This window comes from Dermacentor albipictus, chromosome 1 (assembly GCF_038994185.2).
Source record: "Dermacentor albipictus isolate Rhodes 1998 colony chromosome 1, USDA_Dalb.pri_finalv2, whole genome shotgun sequence".
Lineage (NCBI taxonomy): Eukaryota > Metazoa > Arthropoda > Arachnida > Ixodida > Ixodidae > Dermacentor > Dermacentor albipictus.
This window is the reverse complement of record NC_091821.1, coordinates 438,349,971-438,371,917: the sequence shown is the minus strand read 5'-3', so window position 1 is coordinate 438,371,917 and position 21,947 is coordinate 438,349,971. Positions and strand designations below refer to the sequence as shown.

The window sequence follows — 21,947 nt, the reverse complement described above, 5'->3', positions numbered from 1 at the left end:
CCAAACAACTAAATAACGTCCCTCTCTTCCTCGAACACCCTTTCCCTCTCTTCCTCGAACACCCTTTCCCTCACTTCGCGCCACCCTTGACGCTAAACTTCCGACGTCCGCGCAGAGAGCGTCTTGTAAAGCCACTGCCCCACGACTGCTGTGGTTACGGAGGCGATGGGTTACTGATTCTGTGCGATTACTGAAAAAGGAAAACAAAGCACAAATTCTGGTAGCTCTGGCAGCATTGCTTGCGCTAGCTCACGAGGAGTTAAAGCAAGCGATCGATAAGTGCAGACAAAAAAAAGCGGACGGCCCTTGGTGAACTAATGTCTTTGTCATATAGGAATAATTTAGCAACGGACGATAACCACAGCTCGAAGCAAACGCACTCGCATCCCCGCCACACTGGCCGAACCGCAATCGCATGTACGCTTCAGGAATGCTGCACACAACTAGGGAACCAGGCTCTGCTGCGCGTGCATATATGCGCGTCGTGGCTGTCGCTCCAGGCACGAACAAGTTCACTCGAACCGATTTAACTTTCCCGACGCAAAAGCGAACGAGCAAAAGAAAGGGTTTGAACACGATTTGATGGCTTCCGGAACGCCGAGTAAGGGTTTAAAGAAGCAGAAAAGATAGCACGTGTACGAAGGCATAGGGCAAGAGAAATACGGCGAGGAATACAGAAAAAATGACGACCGACAAGGAACAGCAACAAATAAACATAAAGGCAGGCGCCCCAACCACGGTTCGATGATACTACGCGTACCCGGGCGTAACGACGGGCAAAAAATAAGTACGGAAAGAGTAATTTTTCTTCGTTCATAGTGGAAAAAAAAAGAAAAAGAAAACGTCGATTTGGGCTAGTAAAGTTAGCAAAGAAATGGGAAGATTTCTTTTTTCGCAAACGCGAGTAAATAAGAACCACAACGAGTGGGCGTAATTGCACTTTCTTGGAGCGCGAAAAGCGCTCTATAGCGTAGAAGCGAGAAGTCGTTCGAAGCGGAAGAATTTTAAAAAATAATAATATAAAATATAAAATGAACAGCGAAGTAACGAAAGCACGTCAGACTTCTGAAGAGGTGCTCAGCAAGCAGAAACTTTGCAACGCACGTAATAAGCAAATGAGCAAAGCATGCAGCTCGCGCCTTCGCCGCGACCAAGAAATCAATGGCGCGCGAGAGAAAAAAAAATTAAAATATATATAAGAAGATCGAATTGACTCGAGTTATGTACGCCGTCGCTTGCAGAGGAGAACGAGGAGTAGGAGAGCAAGACTTCTCGAGTGAGTAGAACCAAGAAAAAAAGTGAAACAAAAATGTGCGCCACGAAAGTGCGCAGGCAAGCCTGACGAGGCCACTGAACTCGTCTTCAGTCTCAGCCTATATAGACACCTTCAAAGGAGTCCCGACTTTCGCTGAGAACTACGCACACATGCCTTTCCTTCTTTTTCATTTTTTCTACTCACAAACAAAGAACCAGCGCAACTGAATCCATCAAAAAAACGGGGCCGAAATAAAAAGTTACAAGCTGTGTACGTACTCTGGCGCATACGCAATGCATGCGTCATTTCGTACGGACCCATATACTTTCGCATACGGCTCCCCGAAATGGCCGGTGCACTCTATACAGCTCTGCAGAGAGAGCTGGCGTGGCTCCTGCAAACCCGATTGTGCAAAGCCGACGGTCAGAAGCGTACGTCGTCATGGAGACAAATGCACGGGGAGAGATCCTCACGAAATGTGCGCGAGGTGTGGCGTCTCTCGTCGCCGCGGTAGGGCGCGCCACAAGAGAGTATATATATAGAAAGGAAACTTCAGAGACAGATATGTGCCCGCGGTCAACGATGTGGGTCCAAACCCCCGGTCCATGACGACGGCTTGAAGACCGCAATCGAGTGAGTCGGGCTGCTGGAAAAAAAAAAAAAAACTAGAAGCGTGCTCTTTTGCCTCTACAATGCCAGTGCACGTTTTCACATGTTTTTTTTTTTTTTCATTTGCAGAAACTGCGAATTGCTATAGTGGGCGACAATTTTCGACGGGGAAGGACGCCATTGATATATGACGCAAAGGGAGGACAGGAGACGTCGAGAGTTTACCGCGTTCATCACACCGAAGCAGTTCAAGAGGCAACGGTATAGTTATACACAACACGCTTCCGGCAAATCTCTCGCGTGCGCGCGCATCTTACCGGACGACATCATGAGAAGTGCGCGTGTTAACTGGTTCTTCGAAATGGGGTTTGACGAATGCTGCACGAGCTGGCACGTTCCAGCTCCCCGCCTCTTTCCTTGGCGTTGCACGAGTGGATCAACTCGGGCGACGCAAAACGGCGGCGGAAATCAGTCAGGGCGTTCACGGAGCCTATAGCTGTCCAGTCGTTAGAGGCCCATGCATGCTGAAGCGAAGAATCATTGCGGCGATGCCCGTATACCACGCGGAATTCAACACTGAATGAAGACGTTTTCGCGTTTCACACCGCTACAGAGGATAGGCATCGAGCGCTGGCAGATGCATGTGAACAAGAAATTGCAATAAGGCAACAGCTAAGACTCGATGAAAGTCCCTGCGAAAGCGAATTCAAGCATTCGCACGCCGCATCGAGGCAGTAGCGAGAGAGCTCGAGTGAAACCGTCGTAAACAACAACGGTTTCCTGACACGGGCCGCAAGTCTTCCGGAGTGCCCTTTCTCGATGGACTTTCAATACGGGGGTCACCGGGCGAAGCGCGCACGCCACGCCGAAACGGAGGCGACGCGGAACGCGAAAGGAGGCCAGCATCTGGAAAGGCGATAAACGTGCACGCAAGCTTTGTGTACAGCGTGCAACGAATAAGGAGCTGCCAACCCCGAAACGCGTGTTCCAGCTGCTTACGTGTTTTGGAGCGCCCAACGCACGTCACACTATATATACGCCGACTTCGGGAAAGCGATCACCGGAAAGCGGGGTACAACAAAAGGGCGTCGGCGTCCCTTTGTCGCAGCGCTAGCTATCGGGCATTTCGAGCGTACCCACACAACTTATGTGCATGGTTCTGTTTAATTTTGCACAGACTTGTTTATTTTCTTGCAAGTGTGGCAACCTGCGGTACTTCCACTTGACGGAGTATTGCATAGGAACAGTCATTTCGCCAGTGTGCATGCGTATAGTTGTGATTTGAGAGAGCGACGACCACAGATCGATGTTTACGTAGCGCGTTACGCAGAAGAGAAACTTACGGAATATATATATATATATATATATATATATATATATATATATATATATATATATATATATATATATATATATATATATATATATATATGACTTTTCCTGTTTTTGTTCTTTTATTTATTTATGTATTGTAGGTATTTCCCTTCCTCGATCAATACCACCAGTTTGTCCTCGGCGCCGGTATGCTGCTTTTCTCGTAGTCCTGTTGTCTGCGCTGTTTGTCCAGTATGTCGATGTGTTCAAGCAACTGGCGCGAATTACTACTCTAGTACAAAAACACCACGCCGCTATGCGTCGATTCCGAAGCGAATTTTCTTTATTGCCCAAGATAAAGGGCGCCACTAGGAAAAGAAACAAATGTTTCGTCCGATTGTCCAGAATCACACGCTGTCGCTTCAAGAAAGTTATCGTTCCGTACTTTTTTCATAGTGCTTACTTTGAATACGCTAGTCACCGCCCACAAAAATGCGCAGGAGACGAGGTTGAACTCAGAGAGAGAGAGAGAGAGAGTGAGAGAGAGATATGGTAGGGGGGAGGCGGACAAGGCTCGTACAAGAAGGCTGCTCTTCAACGCCGAGAAACGTTCGGTCCCAAACGAACACGAGTGCCGAAGCACAAAGACGTTCGGGAAGTGCGACGAGCACGTCGTGCCAGCGGCGATGTCATCGTCGAAGCGGGCCGCTAATTGGCCGAAATCGCTTTTCGAACGCTGCCGAAAGACGAGGAAGAAAAAAAAAACGAAAGAACGCGAAGAGAATAGCTCAAAAGTGAGGAGGCCCAAAGAAAAGCAACTAGGATCAAACGGTAGAGACGCACAACATAAAAAGAAGGACAAGAGGATTAGAGGGAGCTCAAGCTAGAATAGAGAGCGGGAGGGAGGGGGGGGGGCGATTGGGCGCAAATGAACAGCGAAAGCTCGGCGGCAGTGAGCGTCGCGACAAAGAAAATGCTTTTAGTTTCGAAGAAAAGCCAAGAGCTGGCGGATAGAAGGGGGCGAGAGAGAGAGAGGGTGAGAGACGGCGGGTCTCTAGGGAGAAATCCCTGTCAGAAAACGAAGCACGATGGGACGCCGAGGAACGCGCGCGTTGGCATCGATGCGGCAGGAAGCGTGGGCTGCACCGACCTCCCTCACGTCGCGGGAGCTCATTGATTATACATAGCCCGGAATCCTCTTCCACCCTTCCCCCTCGTCATTGCCGCTACTCTCGCTGCCCTCTTGTAGCGCAGGTATACGTTTTAATCCTCTTCGCAACAGAGGACGTCCCTCCATCGTCTCTAACCTCGCCTCCCCAGAGACGAACGCGAGCATAACCGAAAAGACACTTTCGCTCCGCCGGTTTCTTCCTCCCTCAAACAAAAGTCCTTTTTTTGACAATGCTAACGGCACGGCTCCCGCTTTGGACTGCACAGACGTTGTCTGTCTGCCGTCACCAACTCTTTCTTCTATTTTCTTTCTGCGCACCCGCAAGCCGAGTTTACAACGCCGCTCGTTTCGTCAAGAAAGACTTCGAGGCTCGAAGATGGAGACAGCACGGACGCTCCTCGCGTCCTTCCAAATTTAGCAGGGAAAAAAACAGGGTGGGGGGTGGGGGGGGGGGGGGGGGGAGGGCTGTAATAAGGAGGAAGCGGCGCAAATTCAGGAAGCGAAGGTGTCACCATGAGTACGCGTAGTGCGAGTCCCCGAGTCGACGAACGGCCTGGCTCCTCGGAAGGGCCCCGGCGCCGACTGCAGAAGCCCTTCCAGAACCGAGCTGCCGAGCGAAGCAGGATAATCCCTGCACGAACCAGGCTTAGCGTCTATGCCGCTTCGCGTATTCTGACAGCTTTTTGCGAGAACAGCCGTCATTACGACTGCGCGCTTTTTTTCTCGCGTTCCTTCCCCCCCCCCCCCCCCCCCTCGTTCTCGTGCTGGCATTTCCATTTTACTCGGTCCGACCCTTCTTCTGCTCAAAGCCGTTCGCCGAAAAGCGCTTCGACGGTCATTTGCCTTCTGCAGCGGGGCGGTCTTTCCTTTTGTTCGCTTCTTCGTCGTCCGCTCGATCCAGCCTAAGTATCGGGAACAACGGAAGCGCGAGCGACCGTCCACCCAGCCTGCTACCGTTTTCCGTTCCACTGTACTTCGCGCGGTCCTCGAGTCACAGGTGTGAACGCGACGTGAGGCACTCGGGCCGACTGAACCCACCGCCCACGAAGTGCAAAAAGAAAGAACGCCGCCATCTTAGCGTGGCGTTCTCTCTCTTGCAGCCTCTTCGTTCGCTTCGTTCTACTCTTCCATTGTGCGGCTCAACTCTGTGCTACGTTCCGCACACAAACACACACACATGCTCGTTGGTTAGAAGAGAGAGACCTTCGCAGCTTCGTCTCGTCCTCAAACAGCCAGCTCTTCTCTTTCAAGCAGCGGCGCTCTCCCCGGTAGAAGAGCGAAGAAGAGGCGCCACCGCTGAGTGACGGATGGAGAGGAACGACGGAGCCAAAGGAGAAAAGGACGGGGAGCGCGACCCTCCATCCGCACTTCCTCGGTGTTACCGCAGCGTGCGTCGCCCGCCCAGTCGCAGTCATCGAACGACAAAAGGAATGCTTCCATCGACGCTGGGACGTGTACCGTTCCTTTTAGCGCCGAGGCCCAGAGGCTTTCTTCGTTCCCGGAATAGACGGAGCCCCACCACCGCCACCACCGCTAGGCGGGGCCTCCGGCGAAATCCTTTGGGTCCTGCCGAGAACGTACAAAGAGCTAGGTGTTCGTATACGCCGTGCTGCGTGGGATTGGCAAGATGAGTGCGGGTTATGCCAACACGTGGTCAGATCATGGACGAGGCGAGTTCGCGATATTCAAGCGGCGCGCCTATCTCGCATAAACAAATAACTTCGAGCAAGGATCTGGCCGGGGCCCATAGTCACGCGAGGCTCTCTTACGCTGGAATCGTTCGCAAGAGACAAATTCCAGCCAATCCTGATGCTAGGCATATCATTAGAGAATGCGGCCGGCAGAATGGCGGGTAGCGCTTACGAACAAAACGCTTCGCGAATTCGGCCGACAGAACAGCGTCGAATTCACGAAGGTCTTAGTTCTCCAGCGTATACTTCGCCAGTGATCAGCCGCCGTAGCTAAAACTATTTCCACCATCAAGATCGGTTAGAATTAACCCGTGCGAGTAATTTTTGCTTACGAGATTTTCGTAAATATGCGCCGGGAGCCTTCGCCTACAATTTCACCTCGGCTTCGAATTGTTGCGTGGTATCACAGCCTCCGAAGAGCGTAGAATTCGTGAGTTCAGAGACCAAAACGGCATCCGCAGAGACGAAAACCCGCTAGAATACCGAAAGCAATGCCGGGGAAAGAAAATGCACAATTCAGATCAAGCGAAGTGCAGTTGTATTATGAACATTTCGACGGATGCGAAATGCAAAAACGCCCCCAAGTTCCGGGCACTGGTTGTGCACCTTAAAGAACCCAGGTGGTCAAAATTAATCCGGAGTACCACACTACAACCTGCCTCATAATCATATCGTAGTTTTTTGCACGTAGAAACCACAGAATAAATAAAGAAAGAAGGGAGAAGCAAGTAATGGGACACTGAAACAAAGCATGCGCGACCCAGGTTAAAGGACTAGCTCACACCGGTACCGTATCCCTTCCATTCGATACTCTCCAATCCATCTGTCCTAAAGGTGGAAGAGGAAGCGCGTTGCTCTCACACTTGCCTAGGGCTGCCCGCACGCAAGCTTGCGGCAACTGTGAGGAACATGCTCCTCGTCGGGCGGCCCGAGAGAGAGAGAGAGTGCAGGGGTTCCGTACGGCGAAGCACAGCCCGACAACCACCGGGTCCAGAGGGTAATCAGAGCGACGGCAGGGGAGAAAAATGAGATCCGCGGGCCGCGCGTCCTCCGCCTGTGTCTTTGCCGTTAATGATTAACGAGCCGAGGCCCGGAGGCCGCCGCCGACGGAGGAAGCAGCAGCAGCGCCCGCATATAAGGAGGAGAGACGGCGACGGATAAGGAACGCCGCGGCGGCGCGGCATTCGTTTCCTAGCGACCCATCGCGGCATTCCTCTTCATTCCTTCGCGCATGTTGACCGAGAGCCGGCACTGCGGCAGCGGGGACACCCGATTCGACACCGGGAGAGGGAGGGGGAGGGTCGCACAACGGCGGTCGTGCCAGCGCGATAGGAGCCGCAACATCGCTGTGCATCCAGCGAGACAAAATACAATATACTAAGAGCAATGGAATAAAGAATCAAAGCAGATAGCAGAGACAACGGGGGAGAAGTTGGGCGAGAGAGGGAATTCACGAGAGCGCGAGACGAGCAAACCTTCTCGCCGTATAAACAGCTTTCGCCAAATCAGGCAATCTGGTTATAATAAATGTTAATTTTTTTCCTCTCTCTCTTTCTCTCTCTCTCTCCTTTCCCCATCTTTCATCCCCCCATCCCGCTCTCATGTGTAGGGTAGTAAACCGGTTAAGCTAAACTGGTTAACCTCCCTGCCTTTCCTTCTCCACTTTCCCTTCCTTAATCTTTCACTCGTTCCCCTCTCTCAATATTCATTAGTTTCTTTATTACACACACACAGACTCTCTCTCTCTCTCTCTGCCACTGCCATGACTCTACAGGCAACGGGAAAGGAGGCCAAGAGGAGGATGCGCGCTGCCGGACGGTTCGGAGAAGAGAAATGTTGAAAACGAGAGGGGGTGAAATGCCGCGTATTAAGTGTACCTGCGCCATTATTATGGAGCGCGCACACTCGCCATGCCGCGAGTTGCGTAAGCCGCATTGCGTATGCCGTGCCACGCGCGGTATATAACATTCTGGGAGGACGCGAGGCCCGATCGTCCGTGCGAGCCGCGTCAGAGCAGACCGAGGCTCTCTCTCGACGCAGCCCCGTCGCACGCAAGCCAGAGCGTCGCACGTGAAAACGACGGCGAGAACGAGGCGCTACATAACGCAGCTGCCGACGCCTCTTTAGTGCAACCGCGCCGGCACTCCATGCGAGCGACGCCCGTCCACGCCCACCGCATCTCGACGCGGGGGCGCACGCACACTCGACGGTCGGCGGGCCGCTTGGCGCCTATCCAGCAGGAGAGAGATAGCGCGGACATCAAACGCCGCCGCCGCCACAGAACGTGCGCGCGCACGCGCGACGTATGGCTCGGACAGACAGGCTCACCCCCCCCCCCCTCTCTCTCTCTCTGTCTCTCTCTGAACACTTGTTCCGAAGCTTAGCGAGAGAGATGCGATGCGGGATTACGCAAGGCCATAGAGATCACAGGAGTGAATCCCTCAGGTGGGGGCGCCGCTAGGTTTTCAGTATTCTCAGAACGTCTGGTTTGCACGAGCAGCTTTAAATGCAAGGCCTGTCCGTGCACGTCTCTACACCTTCTCTCTCTTCCTTCTATCTCATTCCCTTCTTCCTTCGCCCAGTGTAGGGTAGCCAACCAGACTGCTTAATATCCCTGCCCTCTTTATGTCTGTCTATTTCTCTCTCTCCCGAGCCGAACCGGCTACTTTTAAAGCCCGAGAGGTGAAATCGAGTGAAATTGTTAAAGTTTAGACTGTTTAACGTCCCCCCCCCCCCCCCCAAGAAACTCAACATACTACATGGTATGATAGAACGCCATAGTGGGGTCGTCGTATTAATTTCGGCCACCTGGGGTTCATTTAACGTGCACCTAAATTTATGTACACGAGCGTCATTTTTTTTTTTCGGAGTGCAGTAGGCGCGGAAGACATTCGAACTCCCGACCTCGAGCTCGGCAGCAGGACGCATTAGTCATCCGAGTACTCGCGGCGCAGCCTTTACTCAACACGCCGCGAGTGGAGTGGATGATGACGCTCCACTCGCGGCGTGTTGAGTAAAGGAAAGGCACGTTTTCAGGGACTTGACATATGCGCAAGGCCGACAGACACTGAAGCTGAGAGAAAGCGCAGCGGAAGAATGACTTCCGGTATTTTTTATACTATCTCTTCTTATTTTCATTTTTTTATCTCTCCCTCCTCTTATATGTTTTGTTCTTTTTATTTAATTGTCAATTGGTAGAGCAATGCAGGCTAGAGGTTGGGAGCACTGCCACCGGCGGTAAGTTCTCTCTTATTAAACAATAATTTCCTTTTGTTTATAGACGTAAACTTGCGCTTTCTCTGTACTTAACAGACAACTCCACTTAAACAAACCATCCTGTGCTTTATCCTTTCCTTGGCTTTGGTGTTTGTTGGCTTCGTGAACTTGGTGTAATTTTGGAGCCGGCTCGCTGTGATAATATGGGCTCCTCTGCACTGGTCTTCCACATTTTTCGCTGTTATTTACACGAATACCAGACGTTAAAAAGGAAGCAGCAAATAACAATGTAAAAAATGCACAAACACAGTCATGTGTTGCACTGTAAGAGTGGCACAGACTTTACAGATGCGCTACGTGCTTCTGTCTTCGTCGTGCCCGCTGACATGCACTACGCCCGCTAACCAGACATCGATCAAAGGTGCTCTCGATATCAATGACGCAAGCGTGAGCGCGGTGTATACCCAGTGGTGATTATTCGGGCAAAGTCTATACCGTCACGCTATTCGACCTGCGCCTCGCTTAACCCGCCACAGAGCCCTTTACCGAGCATGAACCGAAGCTTAATTACCATCTCACTTTCGTAGAAACAAATAAGGAAAAAGAACCGGCCATAGCTAAGCACACTGGCAGTGTATGAGCTCAAGACGCTGGAGCTCAGACTACAGGTTTCTGGTTGAAGATGCAAGCAGTGTGTCCCTATATACTTCTCGTCATCGGACATCACGAAGTAAGTATAGCCAGAAGTGTGGGTGGTGTGTACCGCGTTATACCAAACAGCGTTTGCAAATCCCCACAGGAGCCGTCAGTTCCGGACGTCAAACACCAGCAACTAGTAAGCAATCAAGGTTGTCCAATAGCTTACATCAATACGTGACCTATTTTGCCTGTATATACGCGGACGTTCCGAGTGGGCGACACGCGTGCACAGAACAACCGAGGTATATTGGTTTCACGGAGCAAGCGCGTGCTTTAAGAGGCCCGGCCGGGTCAAGGATTTCAGCTGCACGCTCGTCAAGACAAACCGTGCATGCAGGCGGCCCCCGAGCCAGGCGCGACAACCGATTACACGACAGCCTTAACGTATCGTGTCATTGGGCGAGCCTATAGCTAATCGCCCCGGCAAGCGCACGTCCTATACGCTGTCGCGTGTACTAGCTTTCGCTTTCGCCCACCTAACTTCACCAAGGACGTTGGCAAGTCGATAATTCTCCGATGTCACGCAGACCTCGTATAAGCGAAGCGAGTTTTAGCGGACCGTGTGGAGCCTTGATTGTGCTATAATGCGCAACGGTGAACAGCCTTCGCAGTCGTGCTTTGCAACGTCGCTGTGCTCGTGAATGCATAACTCAATTTGCGCCGTTTGCTGCGGACCCCTTTTAAATTGCGGATACCCTCACGTGAACCGAAACTGTCAGTGGGTTAAGGACGGCCTAATTAAAGACGACGTAAACGCTTGCCATGCAGGGGAAATGCTTCGAGGGCTGACCACGTACACTTAAAGTCATCGACAGTGTCGATAAACAGTGCTCACGAACGTGACAAGGAAGGAAGCTGTTTACATAATGCGGCGTTCTTTATTTCCTTTCTTTCACACCCAAGCGTTATATTTACGTATGTATGCCCACTAACCCAACAACAAACCCTCAAGCACGCAACTGTGTTATGCAGCAACTCGTGTCCCACATATAAGATCAGATAACACACGCGGGCGGTAGAGATATGGCCCTATACAGTATACCAGCAGTTCATGCATAAAGAAACAGCTAGCGAGCGCATGGGACGGATCAGCCTCGATTTCAGTCGATTTTCTTTCTTTTTCGTGCACACTGAAGGGCATCGTCACTACACGAGCAGTAATCTCGTTAGCGGCGCGGTACAAAAGCTTTACGCGCACTACTTTCTTGCGCGCATCTCCTCTCATAAATACGGCGCTAGTCGATTCGGTCCAAAAAACGAGCGGTTGCGCACGATCCACTCGAATAAGAAAGTGCGTATAGGTCGCACATCGGAGGCCTTTATAGGAAGGACGCAAATAGAAGGAAAATGAGAGAGCAGTGAAAGAGAGATGCCTAAACAAAAGAAAGTGTTCCCTCCACTTTGCAAAACTTCGCGCGCGAAAGACGTACGACGGGAATGTCTCGACGGACCAATCGGACTACAAATAAGACAGACAACAAGAGCCCTCGGCGATACGCAGGCTGTACGTATAAGTCATCGTAAAGCGAGAATAACGGGGCGGGATGTAGGAGAGATGGGGGAGGGGGATGGAGTAGAGGCAGCCCTTCGGAGCGTGGAAAACGGCGGAGACACTAAATGATTCACGTAACGCGCAGTCGCCGCTCATATGCGCCCATCAACCGCCATACAGTTCGCCTCGCACTGAAGAAAGAGCAGAGGCGGCAGTCTGTTTCCACGGGAAACGGAGATTGGAGGCGAATAAAAGAAATAAATATTATAGTAAAGAGCACGCCACGTGAAACGATAGCAGAAAAGATAGACGCAACGTACGAAAACCGCAGCGACGGAGAACAGCACGCGTAATATCGCTGGGCCATTCAATAATTTCAGAAACTTTACGGAGGCGGTGCGCGCTCCTCCGTTTTCTTTCTTTTTTTTTTTTAACGCTCGTATTTCGAGTCTCCTCTCTCGAAAACTGAACAACCGCAGATGGAGCGAGCTTTACCGGCTCCTTTCCTTTTTGAGGCATGTAGTACATGCCGTCGAAGCCACCACGAGCACGGAGACCAATCTCGCCAACGGCGATCGAAAGGAGGCAGAGAGACAGAGAGAAGGAGAGAAGACGTACAGGTCTAAGCGCTGTGCGTGCGTGCTCCACGCGGAGCGCTGCAGCGAAGGCGAACGCTCAGTGCACGACGACGAGATTTCGGGCCCTCCCCCCGCGGGAGGGAAGAAAAACACCGCGCGAGCTTTACCCGGGGGGAAATCCAATTCCGTCTATGGCCCATGGTCGTCATATATATCTATATCCATCTGTATCTACACGGTATACATCCACATATAGGCGGGCACGAAACGGACGTAACGGAGGGCCGCTAGTGCAGTAATGTGCACAAGGTCTTGTTCAAACAGGAAGAGAGAGAGAGAGAAAAGAAAATGCGAAAGCGAAGAGACTATACAGGAACCTCAGAAGATGGAGCCAAAATAGAGAAGCTCGAGCCAATACACGCAAGGCTGTGTAGTGCACACACTCAAGAGAGCCCCAGCCGAGACCCGGTATAGTACGGCGAACCACGCTGGTGCTATAGACACACAAAACACAGCGCACCGCAAGAGGTCTTATATAGACCCACAAAACACAGCCCGCACGCGATCGCTTTGCGGCCTGCGCTGCCGGCTTCCGCTGCTGCCTCTCCGGACAGGAGGCGAAGGGATGGCGCTCGTAAAAACCCACTAACGTTTCCTCCTGTACATGCAGCCCCCTGCGCAATTTTCTTTTTTTTTTTGCTTTTGCGAAGTTCTGCCCAGCCTTCTTCAGTTGGCCTCAGCCAAGAAACAAATCGCGTTTTCTCGAAAGAGCGAGAGAGAAGGGGGAGAAAAATATGAAAACACGCATACGCCACCTAAGTCTGCGAGCAGGCGTGAAGGAGAGATTAAGACACGCACGTTATACACAGGAGGAAAGCAAGGAAGAGAGAGGAGAGAGGGAGAGCACAACGGAGAAAAGAAACCAGTCAAACAAAACGAACTAGTGAAAGGCGAACTGTTCGGCTATTTTACGCGAGTTCTGCCTTTGGTTCTGCAGGCGACCTCCTCGTTTAGAGCAAGACGCTTCGTCGTTGGTTTGAGGAACGCAGTAACGGCAGAGTGCGCTATAGTGGCGGACGCTGCAGTGGAAAAAGAGCACGTTTGAAAAAAAGGAAAAAATGCGACAAACGCGACAAACGCGACCATCAGCGATGGCATTTCTTGCAGAGTCGCGCAAGTTTTTTTTCGTCGCTGGAGCGGCTGCCGGCAACGTTCAACTGCAGCAGCAGCTCGTTCCACGTACGGCCGCTCCAACTCTCGTAGTAGCGCGGTTTCTCTCCACGTTATGGCTCTGCTTACTACCCGATTTTTTTCTTCTTAACCGAGAACGTGGCGCAAGCCATCGTATCGACTTCGGCACTTCCTCACGTTCGCGTGAATTAAAGTGTCTCGCGCGCGCAGCGTTTATTTTTCTACGTCTCCAACACCCTTCCATAGCCTTCTTCGTTTTACTTTTCATTTCCTTTGTCCCCCTTTCCACTTTCACTTCAAACTTCTGAAGCGCACCGAGGCAACCACAACAATTCGATCACTTCGTTTGTTGCAAAAAAAAAAAAAGAAAGAGAGAGAGACCAATCAATCCAAGAAAGCAACGGCAAGCAAAGGAGACGCGAATAACCGCACGCCCACCCAATCGATTTCAATTTCTCGCCCGAGACAAAAGGGGGCAAAACAGCGACAAGTGCACGATGCGACAGGGAGGAGGGAAAGAGAAGGTGGGGGTAACGCTCTCGAAGCTTTGAAAGCACGAGCTTGCTTGCGCGTGCCGGCGTGCGACGCCGCCGCTGCGTGCGGGTCGAAGCAATACAGCGCGCGCAACACGGAGAGGAGGAGGCAGATAGTGAGCGAGAGAGAGAAGAGGTGCTCGGACTCGCCTCGCTGTCAAAGACAGGAGGCGACAAATTTCCTGTTCTCTCATTTTCACCTCCGGGCCAATTCTCTTGACCCCCCCCCCCCCCCTTTTTCGCTGTCGATGCCCCCCCTATATAGTATATGATGGGCGGCTTCCCAGACTATTACTCACTCCAACTTTCTTTTTCTTCTTCCGATGAGCACAGCGGTGAGGCTGGAGGTGTAGTTAGGACAGCTTCTAAGACCTCGTGACGCCGGGTGCCCAACTTCCCGTTATAAACGCTGCCCTACAGGGGCTAATACCGTGAAGACGCGTGTATAGTCACGCTTTCCTGCCTGGATATGATATGTTTCAGACAATGGAGGGCCGCTATAACACGGGTCAAAACCCGATTTTCGTTTTCATAATAAATGTATTTCTTTTTCTTCTGTTCACGAAAGACAAGTGTGCATTTACAAAGTGAAACAACATCGTCAAATGCAAAACGCACCTAGGTACGGCTCTAGGTAACACGGGTCGCGTTTTTTTTTTTTTTTGCACAGGATGATAACACTTTTCCATCACAATGCAATTGATGCAGCGGACACCCAACGCAACACATGGGCTATAAGAATCAGGTTTCTTATGACCTCCGTCACTTCCTACCAAAACCAAACTCAACGTACTTCCCTCCGCCCAGTGGCCGACTCAGGTCACATCCAACCATGACCGACAGTATACCGGACCACTTACATCGAATCGGCAATAATGCGAGCGACCTCACTATACAACCTATACACTGAGCTGCTCGATCATTTATACAACCCCATTATTATTAATAAAGATATATATATCTCTCTCTGCAATCTTTATGGACGCGGCTCGTACACAACTCAAATCTCTAAACAATCTGAGAAGTATTTCTTTTTTCGTTCAACCTTGACAAGGTGCGGCGATTACGCGCATCGTTACGGCACTTCCGGGGGCCACCCGCGCCTCGTACTTGCGCTCCAGTTCGCGCACACGCAAGTACACATAAACACACACACACATACACACACACACAGGGAAGGAAGGGTCCACGGCGGCGCGATGATTAATGTGTCTCCCCGGTATTGTGCGAAATTGGCTTCGTTGGCTCCTGCTCCCGAGCTCCCCCTTTTTTTTTCCCCTCTCCCTTCGCAATTTCTCACGCCTTCAAACACGACCTCCCTCGGCGCCACCGCGGACGGCGACACGTTGGCGTTTCGCGCGTTCCGGCGAAAAAAAAGCTATCGCCCGTAACAGCCGCAAACAAGCGAGCAAGCCGACTCGAATGAAGTGCACTGCACGACAGGCAAGGCCGCGAGGATTCAATCTTCGAGCCACGGAAGGACGTCGTGCGCGGCGGCCACAGTTTCGTAAGTAGAGAGGCAGGGTCAGCGTTATTCCTTTCGAGGCTCGTTTCAAGGCACGCGGGGCAGGGTGTACGAAGTAACGTTTGTGGCCAATTGAAGGGCTATCGTTTTCGAAGAGTTCTTGTCACCCGACAGATATGTGCAGTGTGTGCAGGAGGGAGAGCGCAGACTACACGCACCTCTTGTGGGACTGCGTTAAAACTCCAGAACAAGCAAAATCAAGAATGCTCCCACCGCGGCTCGAGGCAGCCGCGAAGAGCTACGACCGAGACGATCAGCTCTGGGCCGTCCAGCAGGTCCTCGAGGCGCTCGAAAGGCACGGACCCAGCGAGCCGGCAACGGCGAGCGGAGACCCGCGCCGAGTAACGGCGACTTCGAGGATGACGTAGGCCCTCGTCGGGGCGCGCGAGCGCCCAACTGCAGGCATAAATAAAGTTGGCTCCAATCCAATCCAATGTCACCGCGTACTGAAGAGTATGTACTACAACCCAGATCGGTATTGTAGGATGATGTGCTCCACCGAATGAGGAGCCGTATTTCCGCGATGACATTTCCACAAGTGACATTTTTGTAACGGTTCTGATGGCCGTCAATCGTGTCGCCAATATCTCGGCCCAGGACTGAGACTCTCCCTTGGAATTACGTATAGTTACTCGTGCTAGTCGTCGCACAAAATCCCAATCTCCAGCTTTGCTGAGTGGGCAGGTGTACAAACAGAAACTTTAGTTTGAGTCCGGTCGGCGAGTCGTGCGGCGCCCGTACGGTCGCATGTGTGTTTTTTGCCCACGCCGGTTCTGCACCATTCATGTCGCGAAGAAGGCGTACAAGCCTGCGTTATTCCAACATGGCGTTCGAGATCGGGCGGCACGCGCTGTCCTTTTGTCCCGCCCCGCAACTTCACGGGCCCTGTACTAGGGGACTCGCCAGAACAACCTTCTTCAGCGCTGAAAATGTGTTTCGTGTAGCGGTCAAGCCAGATCATACTTCCAGGCACTGGCTAAAGTCGCACAGTTTCATATTGTAGTTTATAATAAACTAAACTGCAGTTGCGCGAGTGTGACAAAAGTGTGTGTGTGTGTGTGTGTGTGTGAGAGAGAGAGAGAGAGAGACCACAGGAACAAGTAAGCCAAAGATTCTCACAACGACGCACACGACCGGACTATGCAAAGTTGCGCGAGAACATGCGAAGTCACCTGCCAATACTATCTCGCTCTACGGCACCTTGAATCTATCGGCTAGCCGCGCAGCAGCATTGGTGTGTTGTGTTTATAGGGCTTCCCGCGCTGCCTCTCCACAGGAAGGGAGATACCCCAGAGTGCCCCGAAGATAGAGCGAAGGGCCTCTTCAGCGACTCCTTCTGATAAGAACAACGCGATTTTACCGTCCGTGTGCGCTCCCCCTTTCCCCCTCTCAGGCGTTCACCGCGTGCTGGACCTCAGCGCACGCATCGTGAAAATCCCCGTCCCCGTGGGACGAGCCTCCTTTCCCTCTTCCTCGCCTTCTGCACGGGCGCGAACACACACACACAGACACCCACGCAGTCGCACCATATCCACTTTAATTCCCGAACACGGTTCGGGCACGCTCCTTCGTCGCGCCGTGTGCCGTCTTGAACGGGAATCGATGCCTAATTTGCCGGTGGACAGGCAGCCGGCGAAACGGAAACGTATTATTGCTCCCCTCCTCCCCCGCCTGCCTTTTTTTACACCGGCACTCGCGAAACGCCGCCCGTCGTCGGAGCAGCAGCAGCAGCAGCAAGCAAGCAGCGCAGCGCGCAAACACTGGAAGCGCGGCAGCGGGCAAAGAGATAATAGGATGGAGATGTAATAGAAAATCTCCTTTTCTTTGCGCGCCACTGAGAGGTAATAAATGCTTCCCCTCGCTCGCTCGCTGCTGCTTCTTTCCTTCTGCACCTTAGCCTCATTTCTTTTTCACTCTCTCTCTCTCCCCTCTCTGCACAGCCGGGAGATCGTGGGAGTTCCTTCTTTTTCTCTCTCCCTCTCTTCCGCCCTGCCGCTTGTGTTCGCTCCGGTGATTGCGTTAGAATTTCTTTCGTATCTACTTATTTATTTCGTAGTCTGCTGTGGCGCAGCTCGCTTTTGTTTCCCTCTCTTCTCGGATCCCCCCTCGAAAGAGCGATACACGCACGTCTCCAAGGGCAGGGAAGAGCGTCCCGCGTACGCCCGGCTTGTCTCCGATTGCAAAGTTTTGCGCGCGCCTGAGTTGCGCCGAAGAATGGCAGGAATTTCGGGGAACTGCTCGCCCGCTTGCTCTACTTGCAGCTTGCTCTACTGTTTCAGCCGCTATGGCGTTTCCCTCGCGTTCGCCCCGCCGTCCCCCTGCAAAACGGGAACTTTACGAGCGCCGATAATGAAAACAATACGAGAGAGAAGGAGATCGCAAGAGTAGGGCGGAAAAGCGCAAACTCATCGTGCCCTCGACCTTGCCTTCTCGCGTATGCGACTCAGCTCTGCGCTCACTCGCTTGTCTGCATCACTTTCTTCCGTTTTGTTGTTGTTCGCCACGCCGTATACGTGTCCCTTGGCGAAAAATCTGCTCCTAGTGCAGCGAATACGGCGGTATACAGCGATGGCCGAAAATGATGCGAAAGAAAAAACGAAAGAACGAAGGAACGAACGAACGAACGAACTTGGAAAAAAAATGACACAGAAGCACGAAAATCACGATTCGAAATTCCATTTGCAGCAGTGTGTTCTTTACGTGCTCTCTGCCACGGTTATGTGGCTGACCGGTGGACGGTGGGGATATTGCTATCGAAATACAGATGTTACGTCGTGTTTTCTATCCCATGAAAACGCAGGAGTCCCCATTAAGTCCGCCAGGCTAGTCAGAGTTATTAAGACGAGCTGAAAGTGGCGCGTTCGCTCACAGCACGAAGTTTTGACACGCAATCGCGAAAGCGCAACATTTACGACAGCTGTGACGTATACGATCCCGGCGCTCCAGGTGATTTCTTAAAAAGAGCCTCGCGTCCTCGAAACTCGCGGAGCGCGCTCACGCCGGCCAAGCCCGCAGCCACATTACAGCTGCGCAGTGGCTCGCTGGAAAGTGTCCAGAGAAATGGTTGGACATCCAGCCAGCTGTCACGGGTCGTTACGAACGCCGGAAACAGCATTACCGAGACGCATTCGTTCGCGACTGCTGATGCAACGCGAAGGGAAAGCGGTCAGGTCCCGAGCAAGCGGGCTTTCCCGCGGAGCGTCGACGACGCATTTCGCTACACAGCGCTCGCAGAAATGCGATAACACGGCGACGGCGCATGCGCCTTCCGCGGTGGTGGCCCGCGGGACGGCTGGCCGCAGCTCGGGCTCTAAACGTTGCGCCATTAGCGTAATAGGCGGCCGCACATTCCCACGTGCACGCATCAGCTGGGCGCGCGCGGTCGACAGACGACAGAACAAGAGGGGTGGGTGGAGGCGGTCGCCGAAGCAAACAGACGCAATCGGCCTGGGATGCCTCCGCGTGTCGGAAAACAACCGGACCGCGGCCGGAAAACCAAGCGTCGATCTTGCGACCAAGCCAGCTCCCCATTTTCCATCCCTTCACAGTGCAGGCCGCTAGACGAGCCAATTAGGCGCCCGGCGCACGTTCCGCGTTCCGGCCGTGTGCGTGTGAAGTGCGAGACCGGATAACGCCGCTGCGCTCTGCGCAAAGTGACCAGCCGACGGTCGGTCCGCCACCGTCGAGGCCACCACTGGCCGCTGTCCCGGCACCCGCCTTTTTTTTAATTATTGAATGCTGCGCGTTGGAGGATGCGTGTCACGATGTGGGCTGAATGCGTGAAATTCCAAACAAGTGACAAGTATACAGATGGCTCTAGTTCCGGTCGACGTGCTCGCGGCATAGTTAGTTGGTTAATTCGGGTTTAATGGCTCAAAAGCGACTAAGGCCATGCTGCGCCAGTCACAGTCGCGGCATACCGTCTCGAAAACATCTCTTCTATTAATGAGACGATTTTATCGGTTTTAGAAGCCAACTGCTACGTAAATACCACCGACTTTGCTGATATCCGGAAAGGGTACGGATGGCTGAATTTCTGTCGAGCTAACCTATAAATAAGCACGTCAGGACGACAGGGAGAAAAATGAAAGCACCTATACATTTGACAAGTGAAGCAAGCGGGGCAGATGCCCATTAAACAGACGCGGAGGCAACAATGAAAAGGTCAAGGCGAGTGCCCTGTAAATTATTATATTTACTTATGCGCTAGCATTACGAGTGTCATGGTGGAAAAAAGTGTACGTGTGGGAAGTGCGAGACGCCCGTGAAATGGTATATAGACCACCATTAGCTGCACCTCGCTCCTCGAAAGACGCAGGACGCATGTCGATCGAGTGAGCTCCTGAACAACACAGAGCGATGTGGTCAACGCGGTTTAAATCATGGATCCCGGACCTAAAAGGAGTGCGACATAACGCTAAAGCATTTCTCTAGCATCTATTGCTAAATAACCACTGTTATTTCTTTCTTTATGCGCCCACGTCGGTTGTTGCATGGTGTCTATGTTTCCTATATTGAGCAAATGGGCCAGACAAGACGCCATTCGCGACATCGATATATCGAATTTCCTTATGTATCGAACTTCTGTCATCCCTATTTAATGAACTAGTGAGACGACGCTTCCGCACTAAGGACCTTTCATAGTGAAAGTCGCAAGTGCCACTTCAAATGTCTATACGTAATGGTTAATGGCTTTAACACGCATTCTATGTACTTGCATGAAGGGAAAAGCACCTTCTTTCTTCCTTGCAAATTGGTTGCGAAATAGGATGCCGGCTATGAATGGCTCGCGTCTTGACGGAAGTCGTGCGAGAATTTGAGACGTCTTTCTTTCCAGCAAAAGTAAGCAGGTGCTGTGCTTTGCTGTTGCTGCACACTGCACGGCACTGCCTGCGGCCGAAGTCAAGCGGACCCGACAGGTCGAGAGTCATGATAAATGGAATTTAAAAGGTTCGCGCACGACTCGTTGGTCGGAGTGAACCGTTATTAAGGCGCCCAGACACGAGCCAAAACGCACGCGGCGCCCATCGGTCGCCGAAACGTATGTACATTTGTCAAATATTCTGTTTCTCCAAATGCGACGGGCTCAAGTGACGCTGACAATGTACTGTTGTACATACGCGCGCACTTGGCTCCCGTTACCTTGAAAATCGGGACGTTTGCTACAACAATGTGTATTCTTTCCATCATTGAAGTTTCCGTAGTGTTAGGTACGTCTTGGTCAATTATCTCACGGTTTGTCCGTTTCGGATGAGATGTATGGCGATTTAATGAATGACAGTAAAGGCGAGCTCGGCAGTGACGGAAAGGATGCAAAGTTTGCCTAACGGTTTGCGGTAGCGTGCCGGTGGTGGACCAAATGACCACGGGAGCGAGCCCGTACAGCTGACAGCGATTTAATTTCTTCAAGGAGCTTAACGGTAATCAAAGGAAGCCTACGCAGGACAACGTATGACATTAAGAATTCATCAGCGCGCTGAGCTGCTCCCGAGTATTCTAGCCGTCTCCAAGCGCCTTAATGTTCGCGCGGCGATTTTTTTTTTCTTTATGTTCTCCTTCGTGTGTAATTCCGTTAGGCCGGCTTTACAGCAAAGCACAGAGTGACCGAACGTTGGCAGCTTGCACATAATTTAATGCCTTCATCGTATCTGCACTTTCACGACACGCGACGGCGATTTGACCATCATCGATGGCGTAGAGTTACGCATAACTTACAGGGTTCTCTGCGAATTACGATTTCATAGTTGAACGTTGTCGATACTCCGCGGACGCCTTCGAAAAGAATGTGCTAAGTGTCGCGCCAGAAGATCATCTTCACAGAGTGTCATCATGAATCACGGCAAGTGTCGCACGGTTCGGTTACAGCGGTACAAAAAATTCACGACGCAATTACGAAGAATCAAATGCCAAGGTTGTCCGTTATGAAATTCGCCGGTATCAGGTGCATACGGTTGGGCTCGCGCAACCAACGGGTCACCGTTGTAGACGGTAACCAACGGTCGCATCAAATCAGACGAAATGTCGATGCACCCGATCCGTCATTCGAACGATCACATCTCTGACCAGCCGCACGACCACAGCGTCTCGCTTCGCGTCGTCGAGCTGTCGGCCCAAGGAAACGGGGGCCAAGATAAAAGAGATGGTCATGCGCCTTGGCTCACCTGAGATGGCCCGCGAAGGGACGTCGTTTTCGAATCCTTTCCCTTGGAAGGCGTACTTGACGCCCGAGCAGCCGGGTTCACTGCTCTGCGCTTCGGCGGCCTGCCACAAGTTCGCGACCAGAGCGGTGGCGGCGACCACGAACACAAACATGTTCTGCTTCCCCATTGCTCGGCGGCGGCGTCTTTCGAGGCGATCGCGAGGGGCCAGGCGGCCACAGGGAGAGGCGCGCGCGTGTCCCACTCGAGTGGCGTGCAGGCACGGTCGGCAGACGATGCGAGGAGATTGCTATGTAGTCCTGGTGTATCCCATAGCAGGCTCCTTGAGCGTGCTTCAACTTCGAGCGGTGACTCTGCTCGGAAGACTGCAGCGATCGCTGTCGCAATGCACGCTCTTGTGAATCACAATCAGGGCCTTTGAACGGAGCACAACATCCCGCACGCAACGCGCCCGCACGAACAAATGCAAGCGGGAGAGGAGCGCGCTTCCCTCCTCAGCTTAACAATGCCCAGGG

The 21,947-nt window shown here is 52.3% G+C and overlaps 1 protein-coding gene across 1 annotated transcript in view; it reads right to left on the bottom strand.

The window, feature by feature from the left end:
• The window catches only part of LOC135905124 (glypican-6-like), a 160,063-nt gene extending 138,154 nt beyond the window's left edge, over positions 1–21,909 (bottom strand). The window contains exon 1 of the mRNA XM_065436133.2: positions 21,436–21,909. Coding sequence (XP_065292205.1) covers positions 21,436–21,601 — 166 coding nt within the window. The 5' untranslated portion in view covers positions 21,602–21,909. The remainder of the gene's footprint in view (positions 1–21,435) is intronic.
• Positions 21,910–21,947: the final 38 nt, after the last annotated feature.